The sequence below is a fragment of the Emys orbicularis genome, chromosome 1 (genome assembly GCF_028017835.1).
Source record: "Emys orbicularis isolate rEmyOrb1 chromosome 1, rEmyOrb1.hap1, whole genome shotgun sequence".
Taxonomy (NCBI): Eukaryota; Metazoa; Chordata; order Testudines; family Emydidae; genus Emys; species Emys orbicularis.
In genome coordinates this window covers 356,140,560-356,153,509 of record NC_088683.1, presented here as the reverse complement: position 1 = coordinate 356,153,509, position 12,950 = coordinate 356,140,560, and the positions used below count along the sequence as shown (strand labels likewise).

Sequence of the window (12,950 nt, the reverse complement as noted above, 5' to 3'; positions counted from 1 at the left end):
CAAGTGCTTATTAGATCTTCCCTTCTCACTTCTCCAGGCCATCTGGGATCCCTGTAACTTCTGCACCTCCTGCAATAGCTTGTCCTCTGCTCCGTCTTCCATATTAGCAAGAGCAGAAAGCCTCCCCATCTCTCCCTTGGGCTTACCCAGTCTCATATCAGGAGACAAAGATCTGAGTCTTATGGCCAGGAAGCTGATTGGAGTAGGTTCTTAGAAGGGTTTCCCTATTGATGCTGTTAAAACTTCTGGTTATAGTATCTGCAGAACCTTGAACAGTTTTTACTGTGGGTCTACTTGACCGTCTCGTTCTATGTGCATGTAGATATTTAACACTTTCTAGTTGTTCATTTGTAGCCAGTTTGTCTTGTCCAGGTTCAAAAATTACAGATGCAGGCCAGATCTGCTCTCTAGGGACCAGTTAGTGGGAAGATGAAGGGAGCGGGAGTCTTGGGTTCCACTTCCTCGCTTTTCCAGATCCTTTCCCTTTAAACTGTTTACTGTTGCTGCTTGTCAACAAGACAGTCCTGTGTCCTGCAGGAACACCTTTTGGGAAGCCTCCCTGCATCTGCCAGTGGTAAGAGCAGCATTTTTAATGGTGTTTTATTGACTGACTTGCTGGTGTCTCTGAGGGAAAGAGACAGACAGGTTTTGTATTGCACTCGGTAACTTGAAACCCTTTTACTGTGTCCCAAAGGTCACCCTGTCTTCTAGGACGTGTTCTGTGCAGTGGTAGGCTTTCAGTCCCATGACACAAGCAGGCAGACAAGAGCCACATTCCCTATTGAAGGGTCACGTCACTCTCTCCCTTCTGCACGGAGAGGGACTGAAGCCACAACTCCACAGACATGTAAGGTGATGGCTTATTTCTTTCCCTGCTTGTTCACCAACCGATATCAGGTGGACTGTGACTGCTCTGGGAAGGTGAATCTATCAAAATGTGTTTCAGGCTGCCTCTCCAGAAAGTCAGTTGTCCCTGATCTAACGGCATAACTTGCCATGCCCAGAGCCAGTATTGAATGTTGCAGAAGGATGGAAGAGGGAAGACCCTCAACAAGGGGTCTCTGACAGCTGAGGTTGGAGTGCCTCCTTATCTCCTAGTGCCTCCTTATCTCCTAGTGTGCATCCCTCCTTTTCTCTCCATAGTTTGCTTCATAGTTTTCTCTGCATAGTTTGCACAGTAGTACCAGGTTGCAAAATATATCGGAAGGACAGAACAGGTCGTGCTGGTGGGGGAGTGGCACTATATGTGAAAGAAAGCGTAGACTCAAATGAAGTAAAAATCATAAATGAACCAAACTGTACCATAGAATCTCTATGGATAGTAATTCTATGCTCTAATAATAAGAATATAGCAGTATGGATATATTACTGACCACCTGACCAGCATGGTGACAGTGACTGAAATGCTCAGGGAGATTAGAGAGGCTATTAAAATAAAAAAATTAATAATAATAATAATAATAATGGGGGATTTCAACTATTCCCATATTGACTCTGTAAATATCACCTCAGCGTGGGATGCAGAGATAAAGTTTCTTGACACTTTAAATGACTGCTTCTTGGAGCAGCTAGTCCTGGGACCCACAAGAGGAGAGGCAATTCTTGATTTAGTCCTAAGTGGAGCACAGGATGTGGTCCAAGAGGTGAATATAGCTGGACTGCTTGGTAATAGTGACCATAATATCATTTAAACAAACATTGCTGTGGCGGGGGAAACACCAGAGCAGCCCAACACCAGCATTTAATTTCAGAAAGGGGGACTACGCAAAAATGAGGAAGTTAAACAGAAATTAAAAGGTACAGTGCAAAACGTGAAATCTGTTTTTGCATACAGCTGTTTGCCAGAACCTGGGAATGGGCGACTGAGGATGGATCACTTGATGATTTCCTGTTCATTCCCTCTGGGGCACCTGGCATTGGCCACTGTCGGAAGACAGGATACTGGGCTCGATGAACCTTTGGTCTGAGCCAATATGGACGTTCTTATGTTCTTTATGCAAACAGCTTGAGAGGTGGGAAGGTGGAGTTAGCCTTCATATACCCTCTCATTCTTTCTTTGGCTCTTTGCTTTCTGGCAAGTGGCACCATAATGAGGCTAACATCCTGTAGCGGGATGGGAGAAGAGAAGGGACTGACATACTTATAAGTGTCTTTCCCTTTCTGAAATTACTACTTCACCCTCTTCCACTGTCTTGGGGGAGAGACGGGACTGTTTGCCCTAATCTACTGTACTCTTCCAAGGAACAACTTTATGATTCCATGCCCTACTTTTAAATCCTGCATGTTTGAGATCAAACAAGGCCCATTTCTCAGCATGAGATGCTGATGATCCAGCTGCAATGCAGCATGAGATGCTGATGATCCTGCCTCGTGTTAATCTTTCAATGAGATTCAGGTGGTGAAGTCTTGCTTTAGTATCTTTCCAGAAGATGGATCCTACACATCAAACTCCTAACATATCAGAAAGAAATGGTTTCTCCCTTTGAGAAGTGGTCAGATAATGCATGGTATTGGTTTTCTAGTATTAGAATGGCATATTTGCTATATTGTCACTACCAAGAGCACGCAGTTCCATAGTGTGTGCAAGAAAAACATAGCTTAAATGGAAAGGGGGAAAACTTCCTACTGAATTTCCCACGGGACATCTAACTACAGCAAAAGACCTCCAAGTGCTTTAGTATTAGCTAAGCCCCACAACAGCCCTCTCAGGCAGGTAAAGGATGTTTAGGTAGGATTACTTCACCCACATTAAAGTGCAGTTATTTCTGTGGTGGAAAGCAGTAGCTGTTCGTTTAAAATTTATGGTGTGTGATTAAAGTGAAGAAAATCACTATATCCTGCTGAAACGCTTCCAGGGACCTGGTTAAATTCTAACACTGGTAAATACATAAAGGTAAATGCCTGTATTTTTCATAGAATTGTAGGACTGGAAAGGACCTGAGAGGTCTTCTAGTCCAGTCCCCTGCATTCATGGCAGGACTAAGTGTTATCTAGACCATCCCTGACCGGTGTTTGTCTAACCTGCTCTCCAATGACAGAGATTCCACAGCTTCAGTAGGTAATTATTCCAGTGCTTAACTACCTGAACAGTTAGGAAGTTTTTTCTAATGTTCAACCTAAAACCTCCCTTGCTGCAATTTAATCCTATTGCTTCTTGTTTTATCCTCAGAGGTTAAGAACAGTTTTTCTCCGTCCTCCTTGTAACAACCTTTCATGTACTTGAAAACTATTATCATGTCACCTCTCAGTCTTCTCTTCTCCAGCCTGAAGAGCCATCAGATCTTTAATGTCCACACATGTCTAGGCCTCTTGTCCTATGTCTTGTCTTACCTTTTTGTCTCTAGCAGCACAATGCTGGGACACTGTATTAGTGTTGACTGGGAAGGAAGAGTCCCAGAGTTCTTACACTTCCTAGGTGTGCGTCTGTCAAAGTATGGCACCTGCCTGACACAGACTAGTTTGAGATCTGACAAAATTGCGGCACAAGATAATGCGACAGCTCCTTCCTGCCATCCCTTGTGCAGACCGTGGCCATAGTCTTTTGTGTTCCGGTCAAAATTTGTAGGAAACTCCTCCATGGATACCTTGCTCATCCCAAGGAATACATGAATCTCTGAAGGGTGTTTATGGAATGGATAAACAATAACTTTCTAATTACCACTTACTGAGAGCCTGTTAGTGTTGCATGTCCGAGAGCAGATTCTTGAATGCATTGTGCCTTGCAGAAAGTCTGTGTTCAAAACTGGTTGAAGCTGGGGAGTGTCAGCGAAGTTACATTTTGCATCCTTGAGTCTGAGTAGACAATATTAGGCAACTCATGCTAAATAGGGTTAAAGAGGTGCTAAAGAAAATAAAATGCAATACTAAACACTGCTAATAACTTAGTGCATAACTGCATTATGCTGCATGCTTAGCTGTTTGATTTACAGCAGGGTCATAACTTGTCTCATGCTGCCATCACCTCCTTCCTGAGAACTAAATTGCTTCTTTTTGGTGCTTTTGAGTTTTTTATTGTGATATACAATGTTCTTTAAATATAAGGGCAGTTGTGTGGTCCCAGGCACACATTAGTCTTATCAGAAAATTTACCTTTTTTTTTTTTAAGTGGTTTTCTTTCTTTGCCTTAAGGACCATTCAGGCACCCAGAAGAGTAGTCTTCTCCAGGTGGATCAGAACTGTGTCCGTAACTCGTATGATGTCTTCTCGTTGCTTAGGTAAGACTTTTTAGAATATTGCTGTATGTGTTTTTAAATTGCTTGGTGTATGAGGAAATGCATATATCTTAAAAAGAGAACTGTTTCTAGACTAATTGTTCATTTTGGGAAACTTCTAAATGGTGAAACTTAACCACTGGCAGCAATGCAGGAGCGCTAGTGTCAACAGGGCACATGTTTCTCTACCATGGTATTATCTAAACCGGTTTCATGGGAAATTTAAAACCGCCTAAAGTAGAACCAGTGTTAGCAGTTTACAATTCCAGGACTTTGTGCATTCCACACTCGATAGCCAAGGAATTTATTTCCTGTGTTTAAACCCTGCAGAAAACCCCTTGTCTGCTATGCAGAGCAGAATAAAAGCAGACTAAATGATTTTTTTTAAAAACTGTCATCTGAAGAAGGGGATGCCTGTTTTTTGTGTGGCTTTTTTGGTAAAGTACTAAGGGCTTGGATGATCCAGTCGTCAAAACAAAACTAGCAGTGTAGTTCTTGGATTCTTCTAATCAACCACTGAGTTGTGGCTACCTTGGGCCAGCTAAGGCCCCTGTCCTGCGTTATGATCTGTGTGGACACAGCACACTGCTTGTGGAAGTGGCCCATTGACTGCAGGGACTCTGTGCAGGCACTACAGTCTGCCTATGCAAATCACAATGCAGGGTTGTGACTTAATTTACCATTGTATGCTTTAATCCCAACCGGGAAAAAGTTCAGGTCAATTGGGAGCTGCACATTGTTGGGCTGACTCAGATACAATATTTTGAGAACTTTTGTTGTGTTTAGCATTGTAGAGGAGTGTAACCTATCACTTAAATATTGTCTGTAGCCTGAATTTGAGATGCTTATATAGAAAGTCTAGTTATAACACTTTCTGTAATTCTTATCTAGGAATGTGTTGAACTTCAGATCTAGAGTAATCATAATATCTGTGTCACAAGGGAAACCCTTGATAAAGAGCTATAAATTTAAAATTCCTTCAAAAATTTTGAAAACTAAATTTATTTCTTTAGTTGTAAACATCTAATCCATTTAGTAATCTTACCAGGAGGTGTCACTGTTGCCTTTAAGAAACGTCAATAATATATTCTCCTATAGTGCAAAAGAGATGATAGGAGTTGAGCTGACTCTAGTTCACTTATTCAGAAACGAAACTATGATCACGCTTAAAAAAATTAAACTTGCTGTTCCTTGATTCTATAAAACAATATATGAAAGCAAAAGCTGCATTCTGAAATTCTGTCTATATTTGTAGTAGAAAATGTACAGGGTTCATACTGTGCAGTCTCCAACCTAATTTGTGACTCTATTAGAGACTAATAGAAAAAGTACTCTTATAGCACCTTTACTAAAATAAAACAACTTATTTTAAAAGGAACTGAGACGGTATGTGGCAGTCACCCTGATCACTCTGCGTATGGGTGGCACCCATTTTCCCCATTCTTTTCCTTAATATAAATTCTAATTGCAGTGCATAGAGGTTTTGGGGTGTTATCGTAGTATAAATTATTCAGTAATTAACGCGAATGGCCCGAAGCCTTGTTTCTATCCTGGCTAGTCTCTAGGTGTGGGCCTGATTGTGCAAGTGTCTGAATGCCCATGACTCAAAACTCTGTGGAAGATGAGGGGATTCAGGTTTTTTTTTTTTTTTCAGGACCTTCTAAGCAATTGGTTGGTCAGTCACAAGTACAGATTGAGAACTTGAACTGAATTGCTTCATTTTATCGTTGAAGAAATTCTAACTCTTTTTTCCTGTCTTTGGGGCGGTGTTTGTTTGTTTTCTTCATGCCTCCTACTTTCCCTAAAAGTTTCCTACATGGTGGCTGCAGGTGGTGGTGCATGCTATCGTTAATAGCAAAGCAGCTTCCATTCTCTTTCTTCATGCACACCTTTCAAAACCTCCTGGAAGTGATGTTTTTCATGCTTGGTCTTTGCCTGCTGTTGAAATAGTTGTTCTGGAAAGTCTGCAGAACTTCTTGCAGTTTAGGAGTTGCACTTTTTTTAAGCAAGTAGTTTAAACAGCTGAGCTCTAAAACTTCAAGCTTGGTATGTAAATAGGCCCTAACCAAAAGCATGTGCTTGGCAACATTTGTGTTTAAAAAAACAAACTAACTAATTGGTGTTTGAACTGTAGAAAACTCATTTAAAGTGTTAGCTGTATGTTTAAGGTGGAGCTGAAGCATGTGTGTTCAGATACTTAATTCCAGATATTTACAAGCTCAGCTACTGAGGCAGGTGAAAGGGCTTGTAAGTGGACAGACAACTTAGCTCTAGAGTAAGATGTTTCCAGCACCTTTCGTAGCTTCACAAGAAATCTTGCTTTGAGGGCAAAAGGGTAAGATCCAGAAGCAAACACTGCAGAGCTAATAAGCTGCTCAAACCAAATACAACAAGGAGTCTGGTGGCACCTTAAAGACTAACAGATTTATTTGGGTATAAGCTTTCGTGGGTAAAAACCTCACTTCTTCGGATGCATAGAGTGAAAGTTACAGATGCAGGCATTATATACTGACACATGGAGGGCAGTAACTCCCTGCTCTCCATGTGTCAGTATATAATGCCTGCATCTATAACTTTCACTCTATGCATCCGAAGAAGTGTGGTTTTTACCCACGAAAGCTTATGCCCAAATAAATCTGTTAGTCTTTAAGGTGCCACCAGACTCCTTGTTGTTTTTGTAGATACAGACTAACACGGCTACCCCCTGATACTTCAAACCAAATAGTTACTGGGGATGTTTTCTCCTTTTTTAAAACAATGAGCAAAAAATGTTTACAAGACATGAAATTAAGCACCCAATATGGAAAATTCCAAAAGATTTTTCCCCTGGAGTGTTAATTCTGCCACACTGTGCACATACATAGTATTGGTTATTCTTTTAATTGTTATAGGTAGGGTTTCATGAGTCTTAAAATCTTCATTATGTACCTGGTTTTAGTTGGTGCACTACAGAAAATGAGAGGTAAAATGCATTATTGTATACCCTAACACACTGCATTAGCAGTATGACTGAGCTAACAGTAAGGGAGCAACTTCTGGCATCTCTTGACCTTAGTGCCAGATTTTGTAACCTTATTGTAGGGTTAGTGTTTTGATATTTAATTATATTTTAAAAGTAATATTAAGGGATAAAAGGGACTGGACAAACAACAAACTTCATGCTTGCTGTATCTACAGAAAAATCTTACCAGGAAGATGAGGTGAAGTGGTAAGCAATAAGTGACTGTTAAATCTGAAAACTAGGGCTGTCAATTAATCGCAGTTAACTCACATGATTAACTCAAAAACATTAATGGAGATTTAAAAAAATTAATTGCGATTAATTGCACTTATAACAATAGAATACCAATTGTAATGTATTAAATAATTTTGGATGTTTTTCTACATTTTCAATATTGATTTTCAATTACAACACAGAATACAAAGTACACAGTGCTCACTTTATATTATTTTTTGATAAACAAAAGAAATAGTATTTTACAGTTCACCTCATACAAGTACTGAAGTGCAATCTCTTTCTCGAGAAAGTGTAACTTACAAATGCAGATTTAATTATTTTTTTGGTTACATACCTGCACTCGAAAACAAAACAGTGTAAAACTTTAGAGCCTACAAGTCCACTCAGTCCTCCTACTTATTCTGCCAATCGCTAAGACAAACAAGTTTGTTTACATGGATGGGAGATACTGCTGCCTGCTTCTTACAGTGTCACCTGAAAGTGAGAACTGGCATTTGGATGGCACTTTTGTAGCTGGCGTTGCAAGGTATTTACATGCCAGATACGCTAAACATTTGTATTCCCCTTCTATGCTTCAGCCACCATTCCACAGGACATGCTTTCATGCTGATGATGCTTGTTAAAAAAATAATGCATCAATTAAATTTGTAACTGTACTCCTTGGGGAGAGAATTGTATGTTTCCTGCTCTGTTTTACCTCCATTCTGCATATATTTCATGTTATAGCAGTCTCGGATGATGACCCAGCACATGTTCGTTTTAAGAACACTTTCACTGCAGATTTGACGAAACGCAAAGAAGGTACCGATGTGAGATTTCTAAAAATAGCTACAGCACTCGACCCAAGGTTTAAGAATCTGAAGTGCTGTCCAAAATCTGAGAGGGACGAGGTGTGGAGCATGCTGTTAGAAGTCTTAAAAGAGCAACACTCTGATGTGGAAACTACAGAACCCAAACCACCAAAAAAGAAAATTAACCTTCTGCTGGTGGCATCTGACTCAGATGATGAAAATGAACATGCATTAGTTTGCAGTGCTTTGGATCGTTGTCAAGCAGAACCCATCATCAGCATGGAAGCATGTCCTCTGGAATGGTGGTTGGAGCATGAAGGGACATATGAATCTTTAGCGCATCTGGCACATAAATATCTTGCAATGCCAGCTACAACAGTGCCATGTGAACGCCTGTTCTCACTTTCAGGTGACATTGTAAACAAGAAGTAGGCAGCATTATCTCTTGCAATTTGTAACCAGTCTTGTTTGTCTGAGTGATTGGCTAACCAAGAAGTAGGACTCAGTGGACTTGTAGGCTCTAAAGTTTTACATTGTTTGTTTTATTTTTGACTGCAGTTTTTTTGCACTTCAAAAGTTTTTTTCCCCCCCCTCTTTCTTACTTGTCCTTTCAGAGTTGGTAAGACAACTCCCACCTTTTCATGCTCTCTGTATGTGTATATATATCTCCTCAATATATGTTCCATTCTATGCATCCTAAGAAGTGGGCTGTAGCCCACGAAAGCTTATGCTCAAATAAATTTTAGTCTCTAAGGTGCCACAAGTACTCCTCCTGCTTTTTGTACATAATTCTATATTTGTAAGTTCAACTTTCATGATAGAGATTGCACTACAGTACTTGTATGAGGTGAATTAAAAAAGTTTTTTGTCAATATTTGTAATCAAAAATAAATAAATATAAAGTGAGCACTGTACACTTTGTATTGTGTGTTGTAAAATTGAAATGAATATATTTGAAAATGTAGTAAACATTTAAATTGTATTCTGTTTAATCACGCGATTAATTGCTTGACAGCCCTACTAAACACATCTTTCTTTAGTTTTTATAATAAATTGAATGTCATTGCACAGGACATTCAGTTTATTATATTCTGTTTATAGTATTTGTGTGCCTATAAATATATGTAGATGTATGGAATCCACGCAAAAACGGAATTAAAGATGATAGTCAGTGGGGTAAGTATTAGTCTCCAGTTGCATACGGCTTTAACTTCCCATGGTGCATATGTGTTGATCACAGATACTGTATATTTAAGAAACTTATTTTTTCTATAACGTTAAATGTGTTTAGTAACTTGTATACTACTGTGCGTGGAAGTCTATGAAAGTCATTTGTAAGGTGTGCACCTGGTATACCAGGGTGTCTGTTGGAGGGTGTGGAAATGGAGAAGACACGCTGTACTTGAGATAGTATGCTATCCTGTAACTAAAGACTAGTAATGCAGATACACAAAGGGACAGTTATGTAACCCTGTGTAACTTTAAATTTGGGCATCTCCTGATTTGTGTCTAATAGCCTTAATCTAGGAAACTTCATAAACCATTAGTGTTTTTTCTATCTTATCATTTCTTTAAGAAAATGTTAGACACAACAAGCTAGTTATTTGTATTATCATAGTGCCTAGGAGCCCAGTCATGGGTCAGGACCCCATTTTGTCAGGCACTGTACAAACAAAGACAGTCCCTACCCCAAACAGCTTACAGTCTAAGGCCTTGTCTACACCAACCCTGTAAGTAGATTACGTTACCTAACTTAAGTTGATGTAATTTACATTGACTTAGCACGGTGTAGACACTGCTGTATGTGGATGGGAGATGCTCCCCATCAACATAGCTTCCGCCTCTCGTTGAGGTGGAGTACTGAAATCGACAGGAGAGCGTTGTCCCATCAACTTACCGCTAAAGCTATACCCGCTGCATCAATCGCAGCAGGACCAATTTAGCTCATAGTGAAGACAAGCCCTAAGACAAGAGACAACAGATAAGTGGCTACAGACTGAGTACAAGGAAATAATGAGAACATGCTCCTTATGAAGTGGGCTCTTTAGCACATCTGGTGCTATGTAGTTCTTGTCGTCCAAGATTTGCTGTTGCTCCTGATCCCTGTATGGTTGGACTGCACAAAGTGCATTCTGAAGGAGGGCTCTGTAGGTGTGAATACACTCTGGCAACTTTCACTACAGTTAAGAGGTATTTCAGCCATGCTATATTTATAGCTATATGTAGATATAGAAAAGACTTGCTTGTTTCTGCACTAGAATTTTTTCTAAAATGTAGCACCGTTGTTACCAATGGAAAAACTAACGTAAGCAGAGCTTCAGACAGCTGCCAAGGCGCTAACCATAATGTCCTCGAACTCCTCTCGAAGCAGGTCTAGATGGCATTGTGGCTAAAACGTCAGTGGTTGCCAGTACATTCCCATTGCTTCTAAAACGGCTGAAGCTGAGCCAGGGTAGCAATGTTGGGGAAACTAAAACTCCAGAGGGCAAAGCCTTGTTTACTTTAGGACGTGTATTGGTTCTCCCTAAGTTTCGAAGCCAAGAAGACGCACCTGATTACTGTGCTTTGGTGAACAGGTGGGCCATGGTTTTTAGCTGCTAGGTTCTTATACTGAATAGCAAAAGTAATAAACTGCTTCCTCCAATTCATCCCTTCTCACAGTAATAACTTCTGACATTGCAGCTTACCACTCAGTGGCTTAAATAATTTTAAGATGCAGCCCAGGCTGGGTGGGGTCACTTTGTCCCCTAGCAGGAAAGGAGTCAGGCAGAATTGGACAAGAACTGGCTTCAAGGAAAGCAGCCACCTTTTCCCCCATCTCCATGTGGGAAGTGAAGCCAGAAGGGCAGTTTGCTAGATGGAAGATGGTGCCCAAGTCTTTACAGCTGCACCAGCCACTGCGCCTCTGGTTGTGGAGCTCAGCCATCTCTCCCCCTTTGTTTCCTCATGGGTGGGAAAGGAACAGAACACTGCACAGACATTACCAGTGCTGGAGTACAGTAAGAGGCCTTTGGGCTCAGCATCTCCCCCCTGCTGTCACCTCTGTAACAGAAGGGATCCCTACTCACAAGCCAGGCTGAGACTTCTAAGGAAAGCAGACCTACTTGGCCCATGTGAATAACAAGCAGTCGAGGCGGTAGGCCTTCTGGGGAGCCCGTTTTTTAACTCTGGGCCAATACTACCTTCCTTGAGTGACCCTGAAGGAGCACATGTGGGGGGAGGGGAGTGCCCCAGCTTCTTTTAGGGTTGGGAGATTCTAGCCACATGAAATATTTTCAGAGCAACCTCTGAGCTTGGTTTCACTCCCCCTCTGAAGCAGGATTATAGAAACAGATGTTTAATAGTAGGCTCTTCAGTCTATCAGAGAAAGGTGTAACACGATCCAATGGCTGGAAGTTGAAGCTAAAGAAATTTGCCCTGGAAATGAGGTGTAAATTCTTAAGTGAAGGTAATTAACCACTGGAACAATTTACCATGGGTTGTGGTGGATTCTCCATCATTGACCATTTTTAAAATCTGCTCTAGGAATTTTTGGGAAAGTTCTATGGCCTGTTGGACAGGAGGTCAGATCTATGTATCTATGAAATTAACTTCTCTCTCTCCCTGGACCTTTTCCTCCCCTGCTCCCCTCGCTCCAATCAGGGTTCTATATAGGAAATTGAAGCAAACACAGTGATAAGGACACACATTCGTTGTGTCAGGCAAGTGAGTCATAGGCCTGGGCTGAGGATGTTGGGTATAAGGTTTCATCTCAGAAGAATGTTAATAGAGATGAAGCTGGATGTAATGAGAAAACAAGTGTTGCCACAGAACCGACCAAACAAAAACCAACTTAGTGGCGTCTGTTGGGGATTCTGATCTCACACGTGCATGCTTCAGTGATAGTTCATCATACCTATACAGTAATCTAGCTATCCCCTCTGCATTTCATCTTATTTTCTGTCAAATGTAGTTCCAATTGTATATTCTTCAGTACCACAAGTGGTAAATGCAGAGATTTGGATATCATTTTTTTTTTTTTTTTTTTTTAAACAGAAATTCCTGATTCACTTCAGGGAATTGGTACCTGAAAGAGCACAGTATCCACCAGCTGGAACACACCGATTGATTGAGATCTCGGAGCACTGCTCCTTCCATGGAAAACAGACCTGTTCTAGTCACTACGGTCAACATGTCTGTTTTCGTAATTTGGAAGAATGCAGTTAGCCCTATCATAGAGAGATGCATATCATATGCTTCTGTCCTGGCTGGACCAAAGTTTCTTATTTCTATGTACATGGCCAGTCATGATCACCAAGATTTGCATGGCAGAAGTCTGATTAATATAGTGGCTCCAGAAAGCTTGCTTATCAGTCAGCTTGGTGGGCTGGTGATCGACCTCTTTGCATCTGGAAACAGTAAATAAAGTACCCTGTGTCCTCTGTGTCAGAACCTGGGATGTGAGGTGGTGAGTGACCTCCTGCAAAACTGGGCCTGGTCCCTGCTATGGCTTACAATCTTTGCTGCTGCTCCCTAGGACAATGCAAAAAATAGGGGAATGAGAAAGCAGTAGTGATACTGCTGCTTATGCCTTTCTGACTGAAGAGGCTATGAGTTTTGGGACTGATTGAGCTAACCCTGGATCTTTGGATGGATCTGAGGTCTGCTACTGGAAAACCAGACTGGTTTAAAATGAATACTTGGATAAAGTACTCATGGATCCCAAAAGAA

General features: G+C 40.9%; 1 protein-coding gene across 1 annotated transcript in view; it reads left to right on the top strand.

Annotated features, from left to right (window-relative positions):
- The window catches only part of UVRAG (UV radiation resistance associated), a 149,078-nt gene that overhangs the window by 40,444 nt on the left and 95,684 nt on the right, over window positions 1-12,950 (top strand). Inside the window, exon 6 of the mRNA XM_065417462.1 lies at window positions 4,129-4,214. Within this exon, the coding sequence (XP_065273534.1) occupies window positions 4,129-4,214 (86 nt within the window). The remainder of the gene's footprint in view (window positions 1-4,128; window positions 4,215-12,950) is intronic.